At 44.0% G+C, this 19,758-nt stretch overlaps 2 protein-coding genes across 2 annotated transcripts; both read left to right on the top strand.

The window, feature by feature from the left end:
* Positions 1-6,468: 6,468 nt before the first annotated feature.
* LOC308645339 (GTPase IMAP family member 1-like) lies at positions 6,469-7,721 on the top strand (the record flags this gene model as incomplete). Its single annotated transcript, XM_081287380.1, has 2 exons — positions 6,469-6,529; positions 6,688-7,721. The coding sequence occupies 2 exons, from the start codon at positions 6,469-6,471 to the stop codon at positions 7,542-7,544; spliced, it is 918 nt and encodes a 305-aa protein (XP_081143506.1). The 3' UTR covers positions 7,545-7,721.
* Positions 7,722-11,763: 4,042 nt separating this feature from the next.
* Positions 11,764-18,773, top strand: LOC308645338 (GTPase IMAP family member 5-like). Its single transcript, XM_081287379.1, has 3 exons — positions 11,764-11,936; positions 15,880-15,928; positions 17,169-18,773. The coding sequence occupies exons 2-3, from the start codon at positions 15,886-15,888 to the stop codon at positions 18,047-18,049; spliced, it is 924 nt and encodes a 307-aa protein (XP_081143505.1). The 5' UTR covers positions 11,764-11,936; positions 15,880-15,885; the 3' UTR covers positions 18,050-18,773.
* Positions 18,774-19,758: the final 985 nt, after the last annotated feature.

Raw genomic sequence — 19,758 nt, forward strand, 5'->3', positions numbered from 1 at the left:
AGACCTGAAAAAACATCTTTAAAATATTGGAAGAAAATCTGTCAAAATTAAATGATCTTTCAAAATTATTTTTCAAAAATGAAAGCAGATATCTTTGCAGATTTATTAGAGCTAAAAGAATCCATAACTAGCAAAGATGAACTATGAAAAAAATATTCAAGAAGGAGAATGATATCAGAGAGAACTTTGGATCTATACAAAGGAATTAAGATAATCAGAAATGGTAACAACATGGATAAATATTTAGGGTAGTTTTCTTATTAAATTCCTTTAAATATAATTGACTTGAAGCTATAATAATAATATAAAGTGAGATTTACAATATATGTAAAAATAAATTATATGCAATGATAGGACATAAATCAGAAAAGGACAAATTATATTATTTTAAATATTTATACCTCCACCAACTGGATTGCCTTGGGTAAAAAAATCTATCTTCTCTGAATCTGTTTTCTCACCTGGAAATCTATCTTCTCTGAATCTGTTTTCTCACCTGGAAATCTATCTTCTCTGAATCTGTTTTCTCACCTGGAAAAGATAAACAATGAAATTATTATTTCAGAATTAAATGAGGTCATCAATGTAAAAGAAAATTATGCTCTATGTTCAGCAGTATATCACTTAAAAGTAGACTGAGGCCAGTTGAAAGTATTTTCCGTAAGCCCTAAGCCTACAGCTTCTCCCTGAAAGGAGTTTGTCCACACATCAAGCACCCCAACTTCTACAGCTCCTGTGTTTAATGGAATTCACTGGTAAAGCTCTGGGATCTGGAGTTTTATTTGTGGAATGCTCTTTCATTACAAATTCAATTTTTTTTAAACAACACATATTAAGGCTCTTCTGATTTTTAGAATTTTCTCTTATGCTCATTTCGATAAGTTGTTTCTGCAAAGGAATTTGCCTTCTATATTAAAGTTATTAGATTTTTTGCATGAATTAATAAAATATAAGTATCCCCTTAATAGATACAAGAACTACAATATCTTTCCTCTTTGCATTCTGATATTGGTGATTTGTGCTTATCTATTTTGGGCTTGATCAACCTAACTGGAGCTTTATCAATTTTTTTAAAACTTTACCGAGATCTAACTTTGATATTCCTGTATTGTATTTTCTGTATCCTATTTTTTCTGTGTGTTCTTTTTTTAAAATAATATTTTAGTTGTTGATGGACATAATACCTTTATTTTATTTATTTATTTTTATGTGGTGCTGAGGATTGAACCCAGTGCCTCATGTATGTGAGGAAAGCACTCTGCCACTGAGCCACAATCCCAGCCCTACTGTGTGTTTTTAACAGTGTTTTTGCAGAAGTTTTTATTTTTATGAAATCCAACTTATCAATTTTAATCTCATGAACTTGCTGTTGGTGTTGTCTTTTAAAAGTTATTGCAAAATCCAAGGTTACCTAGATTTTCCCCAGTATTATCCTCTGGGAGTTTTGTAGTTTTGCATTTTACATGTACATCTATGATCCATTTTGAGTTAATAGTCTGGAATCACTTGTTGCAAAGACCATCATTTCTCCATTAAATTACCTTTGCTCCTTTGTCAAAAATCAGTTGTATATAACATAATTATAGTTACAGGTGGATTTAAGTCTTTCATCTTGCTCCTCATTTTCATTACCTAGTCTTTTCTCTGTTCCTCTTTATCTTATTCTTTGGTATTAAATGAGTTCTAAAAAATTATTTTCTTTTATCTCTTTTGGCTCATTTTTTAAAAAAGTGGTTGCTGTAGCACCTGACATATTTATCTTTAACTTATTACTCTCTCCCTAGAATATAAAGCACACCACTTCAAATGAAACAGAATCTGATATCAGTGTGCTTCCGTTGAACCCCTACCCTTCTCATTTCATACTGACATTTTCACTTCTTCATGTGTTAAAAACATCACAATAATAGATGTCCGTATGTAGAATAATAAACTTGACCCCTATCTCTCACCCTGCACAAAAGTCAACTCAAAGTGAATCAAAGACCTAGGAATTAGACCAGAAACTCTGCAACTGTGAGATGAAAATGTGGCCCAACACTCCAACATATTGGTACAGGAACCAATTTCCTTAACAAGACACTTAAAGCACAAGAAATAAAAGCAAAAATCAATTAGTGGGATGGTATCAAATTAAAAAGGTTCTGCAAAGAACCTTTATTTATTTATAAATAACTAGAGCCTTCCTTCTATTTACTCATAGTTTTTTAAATTAGTGATATATATATATATGTATATATACAAAATTCAATATGATAACTTCATATATGTATATAGGATAGTTTGATCATTTCATTCCCACCTCCCTGCCTCTTCCTATCCCTACTCCCTCCCCCTCTCTTCCTTTCTTCTACTCCTCTGATCTCTCCTTTATTTTCATGGGGTTACCTTCCCCCACCCCCCCATCTTACTTTGGTCTAGCTGCACAAATAAGAGAAAACATTTGACTCCTGACTTTCTAAGCCTGTTTTTTTTCACATAGCATGATATTCTCCAGTTCAATCCATTTACCAGCAAATGCCACAATTTTATTCTTCCTTTTGGCTGAGTAAAACTCCATTATATATACATACCACATTGTCTTAATGTTTTATCTATTGATGGGTATCTGGTTCCATAACTTGGCTATTGTGAATTACATTGCTATAAACATTGATGTGGCTGCACCCCTATAGTATGCAGATAAAAATATTTTTTAGGTATAGATATCTTTTTAAAAATTATTTTTCAAGGTTAATTTTGCTGAATATAGAAATATTTGTGGATCCATTATTTTTCTCATCCCTTTAAACATATTTTAATGATTTCTCGCTTGCATTATTTTTTCTTTTTTTTTTTTTTTTTTTTTAAAGAGAAAGTGAGAGAGGAGAGAGAGAGAGAGAGAGAGAATTTTTAATATTTATTTTTTAGTTCTCGGCGGACACAACATCTTTGTTGGTATGTGGTGCTGAGGATCGAACCCGGGCCGCACGCATGCCAGGCGAGCGCTCTACCGCTTGAGCCACATCCCCAGCCCCGCATTATTTTTTCTTACAAAAAAATCAGCCATTATTTTTATGTTGTTCCCTTTTGTATAATGTGTCTTTTTTTCTCTGTTTGATTTTAAATTTTTATTTCTTTCATTCTTTTTTGGTTTTCAGAAATTTGACTGTAAAATGCCTGTGTTTATTTTTATTTGTTTGTTTTTCTACTTTAGATTCATGAATTTTTTTGAATTCATAATTGAGGATATTCATCAAAGTTAAATATTTTTGTTCCTTTGATGTTCAAATATTTCTATCCCTTCCATTCTTTTCCAGTGACTGTTTGATATTATTCCAGTGATTTTTGGTGCCATGTTAATTTTTTCAATTGTTTTCCTTTTTGTGCTTCAGTTTGGATAATTTCCCTTGATCTGTCTTCAAATTTATGCATCCTTTCTTCAATGTCCAATGTGCTAGTAGGTCCATCCACTTAAGTTTATTTCAGATAGTATATTTCCTAGTTCAGAATTAATTCTTTGGGGTTTATATTCTGCCCTGAAATTCTTCATTTCTTAGCCCCATTATATTTATTTTTCTATGAATTTTTTATCATATTTATTATGATGTTTAAGTCCTTATCTGGTAATCATACTGAATGGATCATGTGTGAATCTCATTGTACTAGTTAATATTCTGATTCTTTTTTCCTGATTCTTCAGATGTCATGTAAGCTTTTCTTGTATTTCAGACAATAACACTGATCTCTGAAGTATGTGCTGCTCTCTTCAGGTTATGTCCTGGGGAAAGCAAGTTCATCTATCTGATGATCAGAGTAATCACCCATTTGCTCTAAAATTTGAGTTGAAACAGTCAAGGCCATGCCTAGGTTAGGGCAAGATATTTGATATCCCTACCTTAGTCACAGCTGGAGGTAGATTTGTAGGAGAAACACTGCAGACTCACCAGCGGACGGGAAATGCTGCTGTCTCTTTAAGTTTTCATCATCAGGCCCTCCCTACCTTCCTGAGCTCTGGGGTCTGAGTGACTTCTTCTGTGAGCTGGGCCAAAGGAGCTTCCTGTGCTCACATCAGAAGGGAAAGCAGGAGGTCCTGCTTCTCAGAGCCACTCCAGAGCCTGTCACCAGGAAAGGTGAGCCTAAGTCTAGAGCTGGAGGGAGGAAGGAAGGACTGATCCCGGGGGAGGGTTCCTGCTGTGCTCCTGACTCTACTAAGCACCATGCAGCCCACAAGGGCCATGTTTTGTCACTGTGCAGAGCAGCCAAGGCTGTGCTCCCAGGTTTTAATAGATGCTCTGAATTCCAAATAGAGCAAGTTCAGAGAAGGTTGGGGAGCATCTTCCCCAAGCACTCACATTATGGGAATTATGGGAACTAAAACCTGTCTCTTCCCACGGTGAGTGCTGGATCTGCTTCCAAGAACAAAGCACAATTTAAAAGACATGAAACATCCCCAGGTTGTATATTCAGCAAAAGTAAAGGGTATTTCTGTGGCCCATGAGCAATCTAACCTTGGGGCAGCGAGTTACTGTGTGGAAACCTGGGTACACCTGAACTCTCCACCTCATGACCACAGCAGGGGCCTTCAGGAGACATCTAAATCAGGACCTTGGTCTCCTACCCCTCACCGTCAATGTCTCTTAATCATCTGTTCCCTAATTCAAGCTTTTCCCACTCCAGCTGCAGAGACACCTCATTTCCTCATCTATACAATGAAAGGATTTGAAAAATAACTGATTTCCAACTCTGAGTTATGGACTGACTACATCAGAAGGATCCCATCCTTTGCATCAGAATCTCTAATGGTGGGTGGGAGAAATGTGAATTTTGACAGAACACTAAAGTCATTTGAAAAACAAGTTTGGGAGGAAAGAAAATAATGAATTTTGAGGTCTCCTCAAGTATTAAGAATATAGATTTGCACGTTTTATATTTGTGAATAATTAAGGACCACTTTCACCTCAGATGTCAGTGGGGCTTATCTCTCTCTTAAAAACTATTTAAAATAATATCAACCCCATTTGAAACTCTGTGGAAGTCCCACTGGCCTGGGTCCCCTCCAACATGCTCTACCACTTTCAGCTTTATCAGAGACTTCATCATCAGCTAAATTCTTCATCTTGTTCTATACTCTTGTGGCTGTTTCTTCATTTCCTGTTGATTACAGGAGTTTCTGGATTTCAATATGCAATACAATTAGCCACACAAATCCTGTGGGCTGAACTTCAGGGGAGAACTTGGGGAGATGGCCAAGGAGCTCCTGCAGCCTAGAACACCTTAGGGTTGAACGCAGCAAATCCATTCTCATAGACCCTCAGCCAGAGGCAAGCTGTTCAGCCCTCTCTCTCTTTGCTCTCCTTTGTGTTGGTGCCCAGTCCAACCACCCTAAAGTAGGTGTGTAAGTCCCTTGGTAAACTTCCCAGTTCCCAGTAACCAGGGTGGCAGGCATAAGGAGGCACAATTTGAAACCATGGGGAAATGTAGATAGGAACTCTGAAAGAAACATGGGAGAGGATGGCTGGTCATAGGGGTGAGAGCACAGAGGGGGTTGGAACTGCCCTAAAGTCAGCTCTTTGTGGAGAAGCTGAATGAGCAGGGATTAGCTGGAAATGAGGCTGGAGATACAGACTGAGGGAGGACCATGCATTTGTGCTCAGGGATTTGTGGGATCATGGAAACTTGACCAGAGTGTCCACTGTATGAAATAATGCTAGACTTGGGCATATCCCTTTACTTAGAAAACCTCACACTTAGTGATTGAGGGCAGGTCCCAGGCCCCCCAACCACGGAGCACAGGTAGATGTGTTTGGACAGGGCAGGGCTTTGCCTGGAAGACAGCAGAAGCTGAATCTGCAGGTAGGCTTGGGAGGTGACTGTCTTCCAGTTTCCAAAAGAAGGCTTCCCATTTTCTTCTTGCTCCTTCTCCAGTCCAACCACCCTAAATTAGGTCTGTAAGTCCCTTGGTAAACTTCCCAGTCCTCAGGATTTAACTAAGTGTCTTCTGGCTGCTGAATCCTCTGAGAATTTTTTTATATCAGGAGCTCATGACATTGACCTTGAATTATTATCTGGGAAAATTAATACCTGAGGCTTAGTATAAATTACACAGAGTAAATGTGAAAACTTGCCTTTGGCTGTTTGCATTTGAGTCCCTGAAAAGAAAAACCCACTGAATGTTCTCCTGGGTCTAAGCCACCCAGGTGCTGGCCCTTCTGTTGTTATTCTCCGAAAAGCACTAGCACAATTTACTATAACTCACAAAATGTACCTGCCTCCTCTCTGGACACCTGCCCCTCCCCAAAGCACACACCTGCATGTTCCCACCCTCACAAGCAAGGGCCAAGTCTTGTAACAGTGACATCCTCAGTTCTTTGGACTTTACCTGGCACAACGAAAAGGTGGTTATGCTATTCAGAGGGATGACACTTGAATGAGCCAATCGTGTTTGGGACTTTCAGGGACACCTGAGAAGGTGGAAGATGGCAAGAGATGAAGAAGACCCCTATGGTAAGAACAGATCCCAGCAATGCATCCTGTGGTTCAGCTCAGGGTAAGAGGGGAGTGGGCTCACTCGTGACCAAATACACGTAAGCCCCAGAGGGGTCTCCAGCCAGGGGTGAACTGGCAAGGCCCTTGGCTGGAAAGCAGAGGAGCTGCCCAGTGGAAGTTGGTTGAACTGATGTCGGATTCTAACCCTTGGTCCTCCAGGTTCAGAAGACGATACTGGGTCCCGGCAGGAGCCTGAGCTGAGGCTCATCCTGGTGGGGAGGACGGGAGCCGGGAAGAGCGCCACCGGGAACAGCGTCCTGGGCCACAGGCACTTCCTGTCCAGGCTGGGAGCCACGTCGGTGACCAGAGCCTGCGCTGCTGCCAGCGGGCGCTGGGACAGGTGGCGCGTGCACGTCATCGACACCCCCGACCTCTTCGGCTCCGACGTGCACAACACAGACCCCGAGTGCTTGCAGAGAGCGCGCTGCTACCTGCTGTCGGCGCCCGGGCCGCACGCGCTGCTGCTGGTCACCCAGCTGGGCCGCTTCACCGCCCAGGACCAGCAGGCGCTGCGCAAGGTGAAGGAGCTGTTCGGCCAGGCCGTGGCGGCGCGAGTCGTCCTCGTCTTCACCCACAAGGAGGACCTGGCCGGCGACTCTGTGCAGGACTACGTGCGCTGCACGGAGAACCGGGCCCTGCGGGAGCTGGTGGCCGAGTGCGAGGGCCGAGTCTGCGCCCTCAACAACCGCGCCACGGGCAGCGAGCGCCAGGCGCAGGTGGAGCAGCTGCTGGGCCTGGTCGAGGGCCTGGTGCGCATGCGCGGGGGCGCGCACTACACCAACCAGGTGTACGACCTGGCGCAGGCGCTGCACGGCGCCGACCCGGAGGAGAGGCTCCGCAGGGTGGCCGCGATGCTGGTGGCTCGCGTGCGGAGGCCCCTGGGGATGAGGCTGCTGGAGGGGCTATGGCAATGGCGGAAGTCCCCGAGGACCTGCTGGAGACTGGGCCTGGCCCTCCTGCTGGGGAGCGCCCTCCTGGTCTATGCACTGCTCTTCCGGAGTTCATGGATGACCTGAGTGACAGAGATTGCGAGTCTTAAAATTTGTGGTAACTTAGCAATAAAGGAACCGAATGCTTAAGAGTTCAAGGGGAATATTAAAACTTCATTCCAAAGGAATCCTGTCGTTTTCCTACTCAGAAATTTAGTGACATGAAAACAACTTTGATCACTATCAACTTTGCAAAGGCTCAAATCTCACTTTAAGTCTCCTTTTAAACAATATGTATGAAAATTTTAAAAATAAAGTTTTCTAACTGAAAATCTTCCTTAAGACATTTTCTTCATCTTGCTGAATTTTTCTTGTCTTAGAAAATAGTCAAGTGACCCATAGCTTGCACAGGGGACAAATGCATGGCCCTGGGAAAACAGCATTTTTATGTGGGGAATTTTTTTTTCAGTGCTTTCGCCTTAGAGTTGGTCCGTTTTGACCTGTTTTCTTCCCAAAGAAATAACTTGCCTAAAACTGTGCTTCTTACATATTCTTTACCATAATGCATTTTAAAAGCTTTACCAACACTTCCACATACTCATATTTAATGTGGTTAATGTTGACAGCCTCTGTTTCATTTTTTAATGCCCATAGTGAGGCAAATGAAATACCCTGGTCTAAAGAATGCATTTGGGGGCACTTACTCATTGTCTTTCATTTGCATATGCCTTGTCCCTCTAATGAGATTGTGGATGCCTTAAAGGAAAGGTTTTTGGTCTGCTTCTGGCAAGTTCTATCTGGACTTCCACTCACCAGGCCTCTTATGGTGTATAGCCTCAGAAGAAAATGGTAAGTTTAGGACACATCAGATATTTAGCATATGATTTATGGCATCTCTAAGTCTCCCTCCACCCTTGGGTCTGCTATGGGCTCAAACAGCTGCCCAGTGTCTTGACCTGGGCATTTCTGAACCCTCAGCTCCACCTCTTGGATTTACCCTCAGAGGACCTCTGCTCCTGCTATGGAGCTTCTTGGGCACGTGTGGCCTCTTTGGCACATCCTGAGCCACAAGACTCTTTGCTCACCCTCATCTGACTCCTCTTAAACCTAAAAAGAGTAGCCTATGACCTTGCCCAGACACAAAGGAAACAGTGACACTGATAAAACAGAAATGCCTGTGTTTTATACTGGGCCTGCTCTTTAATTTTTAGAAGAGCACGCTGAGCTGGTCAGGGCATGGATTTCCTTCCCTTCTCATTGTCCAAACTAGAAGACCAAAGTGCATCTATTGATAGCAAAACTGACAGAAGAATGATGGCCCACCTAATACAGAATGTCTTCACCTGACCTCTTTGGGTTTAACTTATTTACCTGTAAGCCCAGGCATTTGATTTGCAGGACATCTATTTCTTTAAAAGGATTATTTATACCCCACACACTGGGCCCACTCAAGAACTTCTGCAAGGAAAAAAAAATTTTTTAGAGTGAATGTAGATGAGGAAAAGAAACCAGACTTCAGTATTTTGCTTCAGCCCTTCCTAACTCTGATTGGAAGTTCCATGTCCACATTTCCTGCTAGTCTTGTTCAGGGGGACTTCCTATCCCAGGGCCAGAAGAGGCACGAAGGGGCAGAGGGACATGATGGGGGAGAACACGCATGAACAAAGTGTTCAGGGACCACAAGTGACTCATTGGACTGGTCTAAGGGTTTTCCCAGGATGTTGGACTTTTAGTGATAAATTCAGTCGAGTTCTGGGTAAGTTGGGAGGGTGGGTCCTCCTAGGACCCCAGCACGATGGCTCAGGAGAAAACACTAAATGCTGCACTTGCTCTCTGCCTGGCTTCACCTCTTCCTCTATCAGAAGAAAACCACTATCAATCATTTTCATCCTAACTTCTATCTTGAATGGGAGATTCGAGGCATAAACCGAGGGCCCCTTGGATCACTCTAAGAGGGTAGGGATGATGGCTGCTCAAAATGTCCCAGAGATGTGGCTGTGATTCCCTGAGCTCAGGAAAGCTGATTCTCACCTGGCCAGCAGTCATCCACCCTGAATGCCTACTGCACTCAGGCCTTCGGAACCTCTGTCAAGTGCCCAGAGCATGCCGACAACTGAGCATGTTCGGTGCTTCCACCCAGAGCGTCACATGAGGAGCACTGGTGGCCAGCATGGGGTAAAGACCTTCTGCCATGACTGAAGGAGGCTTGGTAGAGGAGAACATGGAACACAAAGAAGCAGGTGGAGAGTGATTCTCTCTCTGTTCAGGCTGAAAGGGGATTGACTTTAGTGTCACACAGAACAACTGTTGGGAAAACGGTCATTTCTAGGTGTCCAGGGTTTCCCGTAGTTTGTTGCAGATCTGAATAGATGAATGTCAGGAAGGTGTGGAAAAGAGCACAATGTCTCCTCCTGGAACCTTCATGTCTGGACAGCTGCATGCACCTGTCTAAGTCTCTACCCTAAGAGTAGCCTGCTAAGATTGCTCTTCTAGAATTAACTACAGAAGGAAGTGAAGGAACTGTTGGAGCATTTACTAGTAGGTTTCATTCATTTATTCAATAAGTGTTTTTGAGCACTTTTTAGGGCTAAGCACCTTGACTTAAAGATAGTCACTGACCTCAAAGGAACCCGTGGTTCATCTGGGAGACTGCTAGCAGTCAGTTAGTACATTTCCTCATTGGCTCTCTGGGGCTCTCTGAGTTAGGAGCCCAGGAACTGCTAGAAAGGAACACTGAAGACTTCTAGAGAATAGGAAAACTAAACCAAAAAAAAAAAAAAAAAAGAACAATGATAATTCCTCCTGATGGAAGAAACAGCAGAGAATTACCTCCTCCCTTCTTAGAGCATTGTTTAAAGATAAAACTTGTAATTAACTGTTGATTCTTCCTCTTTCTCTGCCCCTTTGATATTAAAAAAAGGTTCCCCCTGTAGTAGGGATTGGATCTGGGGGTCTGTATCACTGTGCTGCATTCCCAGGCCTTGGTAGCTTTATCTTTTTAAATTTTGAAACATCTCGCTAAATTGCCTAGTCTGGCCTCAAACTTGCCATCCTCCCACTCAGCCTTCCTAATCACTAGTATTTTGGGTGCCTGTCACCCATCCTGGCCTTTTAAAAGTTTTTGCCAATTTGAAGAACTAGCACCTGGGAAGCATCTCTGTGAAGGCAAGCGTCGAGGAAGATGGCATACCCCCATCTCCCTATCTCCCTGGGAAAGTAGGAGCCAACTTAACTTAGGTGGGGGCCTAACTTGCCCAGTTTCCTCTCTCCAGCTTCTCATAGGGGTAGAAATTTATTTTCCTCTGGATAAAGGCAATTAGCCAACACACAAGGTCACCAGGTGACCTTTATTAGTGATAAAGGATGCTGCCACACTCTCCCTTGAGGATTAATTACAGCTTATCTTGAGAACACACGCCTCATGGGTGGTATCTGCTTGGCTATGTGACCAGGTAACATCTGTGACCAATCTCTCAGTGGATTACCTGTGATGTGCATCACATTCTGGCTTAATGCTTATGTGTAATAAAGCTATTCTCTTTCTCGCCCACTTTCATGGGGATGTTTTCTGGGTTGACAGGAAACTTTTATTTTCCCCATCAAATCTTGGATAATGATCATGATGTGACTCTAAACCTAATTTCAAAAGCCAACAGAAAGGAAGGAAGGTGGGGATTCTCTGGCATATGACAGCCTCCACCTAAATCCATTTTGTATTCTCAACCCCACTGTGTGAGGTCATTGCTTTATGATGGTTCCTTAAACTTTAAACATGCAATCATTTGGAAAATAGACACTCTAGAGCCCTGCTACCAGCCCCGCCCAAATAAACGCACAGATACACTGGAGCCTGTGCCTAGGGTTGGCTCTGTCACGTGGCAGAGAAGAGGCTGCCAGCCCAGTGGTTTGCTGCCAGGGGCTCACCCAGGTTCTCCAGGACTAGCAGTGTCTTTCTGCTCCTGGGTAGCAGGAAGATTCCAGAAATTAGAGCCAGTGAGAAGGGGCCCAGGGGTGTGAGGAGGCAGAGGCGCAGGTGCTCACCATGGATGCTGGGGTGCTGGGGGGTAGGGCCGGAGCCCCAGCACTTCCCAGACATTGGGGCGGGGGTGCTTTCCTGAACCTGGGGGAGGGGAAAGGCTGTGCCATTCCCTCCAAGACCTCTTTGCTGGGAACACTGTTCACTTTAAGAGTCACAAAGGGGAAATGGGAGGGGTGGACGGCGGGTGGCCCATGGGCAGGAAGTGCGGGGTCAAGTCACTCATTGGCTGGTCCCAGAGACCTGTTTTCACTGGGTCTCCAACAACCCCAGCGAGTCTGCTGGGAGCCCGAGCGCGCCATCCTCCCGTGTTCCTGCAGCTGGGGGAGGGTTCTGCTCGCCCGGGCTGCTCCCTAAGGCGTCTGGCTCAGCGCAGCAGGTGCCCTGGCTCTGCTGTCCTTCGCCTTCCTGAGAGGAACCGCGCTCGCTGACCGCCGCCCGCGGTAAGGAGGCAGGTTTACCCTCAGGGATGCTCTAGGGGCTGAAGGACATGGATAAGTTCTAACTTAGAACGCGAATTTGCAAAAGCCCTCGTCCTTCTGGGTCCCCTGTCCAACGAAGCACTGCAATGGAGTGGGCATCGTGGACAACGGCAGCTGGGGGACACCAGCCTAAACCTCCCCCTTGTCCACAGGCCGCCTCGTTCCGTGGCGTTTGCTCAGGCTCGCTGCTCGTTCCCTAGCCCACTCCTTCTCCTGAAACCTGGGGAACAAAGCTGGGCCGTCCCCTCATCCTGCCTGACACGTGAGATAACGGAAGCTCCCAGAGGGCACGGGGCTTCCCCCGGCTTCCTTAGGAGTGGAGGTTTAGTTCAGCACTTCAGCCTCCCACTTCTCAGCCCACCCCGACCCGGCAGGCACCTCCTTCCAGGAGTCAGATGGCTTCTTAGGGCTCCGCGGAGCACACAAGACTCTTCAGTGGACTTGACCTTGCTCTTCTCAAAACCTTGACCTTGATCTTCTCAATACCACCTCATTGCCCTCTCCCATCCCAAGTCCCTACACCTTTGCTATGATACTGTACTGTGTGAATCTAGGACAATGGTCCCAGATTCAGGGCACATGTGAAGAGTCCCTTGGTCAGCTAACCTGTGCGAGAAACGCCTCTTGGAATCACAGTGACAGACCTGTCAACCAGTGATTCTCATAGTGGAAATGTAAGGATCAGGCAAGTTCATACAAATGAAGCAGGAAGAAAATAACAGTTGTTTTGAATCTTTCGCAAAATAGCATTATTTGATAAATTATTTGCATTATTTGATAAATGGGTATCATGGTGATAAAATCAGGACCATGCAATTTTCAATTCAGAATGTACATTATGATCATTTGCTTCAACCTCCTCCCTAAGCTGGACCCTCCTGCTGCCCCTTATCAGTTGCTGCTGCTATTTTGCCCACATACTACCTGCCAATCTCCATGTGTCCTTGTCCATTGTTAGGAAAAATTTGTAGGATTTTTATTGGGGGGAAGAAGTCTCTCTATTCTCAAACCCACCACACACACTCACTTTTGTCTGCTCTGCTGACCAATAGGCTTCACATTCCTTCAGGTCTACCATATGTCCACAGATTTCTCCTAAACTTGACTTGATTCCTTTCCTTCTTCTCCATATCTCCTTTAACATCTCCATCAGTATCCCTCCTGACTCACCTCTGGACACTTCGTCATTTGTTACTCTGTGCCAAAACTCTTCCCCCATGGGACACACATCTCCCCTAGCAACCTGATCCACTCAAAAGCAGGCACAAGAGAACCACTTTTGCTGCACTTTGAATGATGTAACATTTTATTGGATTTTGTGACACCCTCAGGACACCATTTGGGTCACACTGAGAAATACATCTAGAAAAAATACCAGATTGTTTCAAACTAAAATGTTTCAACGCAGAACAACTCCTATCCCTGAATTTTTTTCTTTGAATTATTTTAATTCAAATTACTCTAATGATTAGTTTTGATTATTTTAATTATTTTTATTTAGTTAGTTTTGTAAAAACATACAATGAACATTCTGCAATACAATTCTGTGTTGGTTTTAGGACAGGCTGGAAGCCTGTCGATATCAATTTGTGTCCTGACCTTGCATGTTGGTATTACATCCAGGAGGCTGCTGACTCTTCTGGAATTTGTTCATCCTCTCCCTCTCCCTCCCACCTCTGCTCCTGTCTCTCCACTAAGAAATCATAAAGAATACACAGGCAAAGGAGTCACTTTGAGGATTTAGTTTCATGACAAATATGCAGTCATTTGATGCTTTTTCCTAAGATTTTAATAGAAATTTTAATATGAACCTTAGTCACATCACAGGGAACGTAGGAGAACAGTTTTTACAATGGACATAAAAGGAGTCTGAACATTACAAATGGCCACACAGAGATGAATCAGGATGATGAAGTTCATCATCAACATCACCTCCACAGTCAGTGTCAGAGAATTGGGGCATTTTTAGCAAAAGCCAGGATATAACTTACCAGAGAGGAGAACAGTACGTGTAGGAGAGGGTGATGAGGAGAAGGCTCTTCTCTGGGTGCAAGGGAAGAAAGGAAGGGAGGAGAGGGGAAGGGAGAATGTGGGGAAGGGATCAGAGAACGTTCAATGGCTCTAATGTATTTGATAACAGAAAAATGGATGGTTTCCTCTAATGAGGGACAAGAAAATCCACTGAGTGAATAGTATAATATGTAAAAGATAAAATAACAGAAGTAACTTAAATATAAAATCAACTATGAAAACTGTTTTGAATTCAACAGTAATCAGTAAAAGACAAATTTCAACCAATTGAGACATCCTTATTTCTGCTCAGAAGGGTGATAAAAATTAAGTGTAACATCACTAATTGGGGAAAAGTTGGGGAATTTTCATGTGACTGATATAAACATGAATTAGTACAACTAACCCAGAGTCATATTTGGCAATATCTACACAGTTGAAAAGGTATACCCCATATAAATTGTTAACACCCATGTGCAAAGAGTGTCTATGCAAATTCTTTTGCAGCATCATTTGTGGTAGGAAGCAAATATTTCTGAACAGCCTAAGTGTTTGTTAACAAAGAATTGGATAAAATGTTACCAAAAATCTGTAAAAGTATAGAATACAAAACCCGTATTGTAAGTTCTCGATAGATGCATATGTATACAGAAGTGTAAATATACAAATAAGAAAGACTTATAAAGACCTTGGAGAGGTCTGATGGTATGACTCAGTGGTACAGCATTTGCCTAGCATGCCTGAGGCCCTGGGTTTGATTGCCAGCATGGAAAAAAAAAAATCCCAGAATATTGATTGCCTCTGAAAGACAGAAGGAGGAGGAAAGAATGATTAGAGATTAAAAAAAGAAAAAGAAATGGGAAATATATCTATGATGTTTTAATTTCTCAACCAAACAGAATAGCCGTGGTAAAATTTATTCATTGCAAATGGTGAATATTTGTTTTATTATTCTGTGTATTTCCCCACTCAAAAAGTTTGTTTCACAACTCAGCCATCTTTAAAACTGAGCAAATAAAACATAAGGTAAGAGTTGATCCTCCTAGTAGCATCTCACCATCCATCCTTCTAATGTGTGCTTACTTTTCCCTAACATGAAAAATGTCAGTGTTATGCCTCATTTGAATGAAGAATTTATACCAGTGCTTATGCCAATTTCTGGTTAAGCCTATTGGGTTCCAAAATGGTAATTATTAGGAGACCAATCAGGAAAGACATTTGACTAAAAATTAAGTGGGAAATATTTTTGAATTGGTCTCTAATGTTGATTCTTCCCCGTCAGCCACAGCTCCATCATCTCTCCACCTGTCGCTGGGGGGAGCCCTCAGGCTCCCTCCCTTCGAATCCCTCATCTCTCATGGGTCCTTGGAGAAGTGCCCAGTCCCCAGGGCCACCCTCCCACTGGAAAGTGCCTTTCATGTGCCCCTTTCTCATGGGGATATTCATCTAATGGAGTTTCCAGGATTGAAAATCCCCAGTATTCAAACACATCAGTGTTAGTTGCATTGTTTGGTCTAGTCTGCAAGTTTGCCTACATTGGTATTTACTGAAAAAAAAAATGATACCCCACTCCTCATTCACTGAAGAATGCTTTCTTCATTTTGTGGCTTTCAGTTTTGAGAGCGATAATCAACTGATTAGCTTTTAAAAACATTTCCTGTTTTGCTGCAAGCTAAGGAGAAAAGCAACAAAGCACCGTGTTAGAAGAACCCAGCATTGGCTCCTGTGTGCAAAGCACTTATAGATGCTTTTGAGTAAATATAAGTTAGAAAATTAGCAATGGAAAGCACTATCTAAGGATAATAATTCTTAAGTTAATAACTGTTCAGAATTGAGGTGCTTAGCAGCTCATATATGGACACCACCTTTTATTCCTTTCCTGTTTTTGTTCCAGAAAAGAATGGAAGAGTTTCAGAAAAGCAGATATGGGACTATGAATAAAGGTAAGAAAGTCTGGAAGCTCTAAAGAGCATCAGTCTTTGGGAGAGTTGCTCTTGCCTCCCTACCGGTAGTCCACCCCCCAGGGATGGAAACCCCGTTACTCTAGACTGAAGAAGAAAAGGGCAACTATCCTTTGTTCCCTACCTCTCTAGCCCTCTTGTGCCTGGCCCACCATTGTCACCAATCACACACTACATGGTGTGACGCTGTCCCTGCACAGCCTGTGGAAGAAATGAAATTCAGGCCAGAGGTTAGAGGGTTGGGAATTGAAGAACATGGTTTCTCTTGCCCTGGTTCCTCTCACTGGAAAAAAAGTTCCCCATAGAGACTTAGTGATTGATTGATTGAAACACCCCCAGAATACATAACAAAAAGAAGACTCAACATGGCATAGAAAGAACGGAATAATCAATTTTAGGTGCCTAAAAAGGAGGTTGAGTTCATTTGGGTCTAAAGAACTCTAGACATCTCCAGATTCTCACCCCCTTCAATATTGAAGATTTAGCTCTTGGCTCAGAGCCATCATCTCCTACACTACTTTTGTTATAATTTCCTGCACTTCAATGAACCAAATAGATGGTCTTTCTAGCACATGTGCTTCTGATGGTCTTATCTTCTTTAGCCACCCATTCTAGTGTCATCTCCCAGATTTTGCACTAACATTAACTGTGACCCAGGAGGTCACAATTTGAGATGAGGAATCGTATCAAATTCAAGAACCCCACTCCCCCCAACAAAGAGACACAGGGATGTTCATCTGGCAGTGGTGGTGGTCACTACAGCTCAGCCATGTGAGACCTTTTTTATTCTTAAGGTCCAGGTGAGGGCACTGAGCTCATCTGCGTGGTATACCTGGAGACTTGTGCATGAGAGAAGTATACTTGGGCTTCTCATCTCTGCATCCTTCTAGACCCACATTTATTTAATAGCCAATGCTCTCTGGCCTGCCCTAAGCACCATTCAGATAAAAGCATAGGGACCACTCCCTCCCCCCAAGAAAAATCATCCAGATGAAGTGCGTGAAGCAGCTCCTTAGTGTGGCACTTCTGGCCCCTGGTTATGGATCAAGCCAGAGCCCCAGCTGGGCATCTTACAATCAAGAACCGGTTAACATTGTAGGCACACATTTGGATGCATTTAAATATGCCTATGTGTCTGCCAAGGAGGTCCTTAGCTTGTGAGAGACTCCCATGGTCTGAAAATCACAACTTGGTAGAGCACAGCTCCCTATGTTTTTCACAGGTGAAGTAGAAGAGATCTGCTCTGCAACAGCGGCCTCATTGAGGATCCTCCTGGTGGGCAGAACAGGCAGCGGGAAAAGCGCCACAGGAAACAGCATCCTCTGCCGGCCAGCCTTTGAGTCCAGGCTGGCCGCCCAGTCGGTGACCAAGGCCTGCCAGGGGGAGAGGGGCACGTGGAATGGGAGGGACATCCTGGTGGTCGACACGCCCTCCATCTTTGAGGCCAAGGCCCACTCGCAGGAGATGTACAAGGACATCGCAGACTGCTACCTGCTGTCTGCCCCAGGGCCCCACGTGCTGCTCCTGGTCACCCAGCTGGGGCGCTTCACGGCCCAGGACGCGGTGGCAGTGAGGAGGGTGAAGGAGGTGTTTGGGACCCAGGCCATGAGGCACACGATCGTGCTCTTCACCCACCGGGAAGACTTGGGCGACGAGTCCCTGGACCATTACGTGGTCAACACGGACAACCTCGGCCTGCGCCGGCTGCTGGCGGAGTGCGGCCGGAGGTACTGCGCCTTCAACAACCGCGCGGCGGGCGAGCAGCAGCGCGCGCAGCTGGCCGAGCTCATGGCGGTGGTGGAGCAGCTGGAGCGCGAGCGCTCCTACCTGGGCGACCACCTCTTCCTCCCCGCGCCGCGGCTGCAGCCAGGCGGGGGCGCCGGCGGCCCGGAAGCCTATGCGCACTACCTGGCCGAGGTGAGGGCGCAGGTGGACAGGCAGAAGCAGGCGCTGCGGAAGGAGGAGAGGAACTGCCGGGTCAAGGCGTTCCGCAGAGCCGAAAACTGCATGATTCCTGGCTATGTAATATCTGCCCTTTTGATTTTATGCGGTGTGCTTATTTTTGTCATTTTAATGACCTTTTATATTAATCGCAGGAACTGATTGCCCCCAGAGCCACCATCATGGTGTGGCATTTTCTTGCATATGGTAATTAATGTTGGAGAACAGACAGCTGCAAATGGTGGGAAGGGGAAATTAACAGAATAATTCTGTTAAATGGGCCCACTGTGCTGCCCCCGGCCCCCACCACATGCTTTTCCAAGAAGTAATTTACCTGAAGCTCTGCCTGGCCTAAGTAGACAGGCTATGTCACATTTCTCAGCAAACTACCTGCCATCTGCGGAGAAATGCAGGTGATAAACCTAGCCTAATTCCCTCTTAAGATCAGGAGCCCTCTTGTCCCAATTTATAAAGGATTCATTTCTGTTTTCTGTAAAACAGAATTTCTGTAAAATAGGATTTCTGCATAGTATGGCCATAATTTGATGTTGTAAAGCTGCTTGGAATGCCTGCCTGTGCCTTGAACTCACCCATTTAGGAGGCACCACTAAAGTTTCGGAGAACTTTAGTGGTGCCTCCTAAATCTTGGCCTTCTCTGGCCAGATAACGACCCTCTCTGAGGCTCTAATGACGTTCATAAATTCTGATGGCTGTCGGGCCAGCAAAATATGAACTAGCCTTTGTGTTATGCTTGTCAAAATTTTGTCATCTGTAAGTTCTCAAACCCCCTTTGTGTAGCTTTCTGTGCTATAAAGCTGTACTCTTGGAGAGCTGGGGGGTTGTCTCTGGTTCCACAGTTTTTGGGAGAGATAGCCTGGCTGGTCAAAATAATAAGCTTGCTTTCATTTGATTTTAATTGGAGTCGGTGGTCTTTTCTTTGCGTCATGGTCTAACACAGGCCTGAAATAATGTCTATAAGAGGAACACAAGTTTAACCTGAAGGGGGAGACTTTTGTGATCTTTTTCACAGACCAGATCCCACAACTTAGGGAGATAGGATAATTTCTCCTAACCATAAAATCTGTGAGAATTTATGGTTAAGAATCCAATTAGAACCCTAAGTACATGTACGAAAACACACATGGTGTAACTGTACTTTGTGTTCAACCAGAGACATGAAAAATTGTGCTGTATTTGTGTAATATCAATACAATTGCATTCTGCTGCCATATCTAGCTAATTAAAATAAATAAAATAAGAAGATTTTTTTAAAAAAGAATCCAATTAGAACCAGTCAGCAGGGCTCTAGCCATGACCTAGAGCTGTCATGGATGTGGGGACTTGAAAGTTTGATGTCTTCCTGCTGTCTGTCAAAAGTGAAGAGGTGGATCTGGGTGGGACTCTCTGGAAACGCCTCTGGGATCCTCAATAAAACTAGGGTGCAGGAGAAGCATGTTGTCCCTCTCCTCTCTAAGAGGATCCACTCTCTCCCTTGAGAGTGTTCCCTTCCCCTTTTCCTGTCCCTACCCATGCCTGTTTCTTTGAGCAATATGTCTGAAATCTTTCCAACTTGATGGCAAGAATCAGGGTTCCAAAGGTGGGGGTCTTTGCATTGCCTCAGTTTCCCAGAAGGCCCAGCAGTTTTAGGTAATTGAAACTCAAAGGAGTGTTGTTTTTGTTTTGTTTTGAGAGAGGAGTTGGTTAAAAATCATGAGGGTAAATGATGAACTATCTGGAAGCCACCATGAAATACCTGCGGGCTTGAAGGAAGGAAGGTGCCTTGACTGTGAGCCTGTGGGAATGCCTGGTTCCTGGGCTCCAGTTTCTATAGTTGTGATGTCAGGAGGAGAAGCATGTTATTTCTTATTTTA

This window comes from Spermophilus citellus (genome assembly GCF_964194105.1).
Source record: "Spermophilus citellus genome assembly, chromosome: 3".
NCBI classification, from domain to species: Eukaryota; Metazoa; Chordata; class Mammalia; order Rodentia; family Sciuridae; genus Spermophilus; species Spermophilus citellus.

Excerpts from the sequence above, each read along its gene's own strand:
- LOC308645338 (XM_081287379.1), top strand. The coding sequence starts at position 15,886 with ATGGAAGAGTTTCAGAAAAGCAGATATGGGACTATGAATAAAG. Across the intron at positions 15,929-17,168 it reads ATATGGGACTATGAATAAAG|GTGAAGTAGAAGAGATCTGC; the intron begins GTAAGAAAGTCT and ends TGTTTTTCACAG.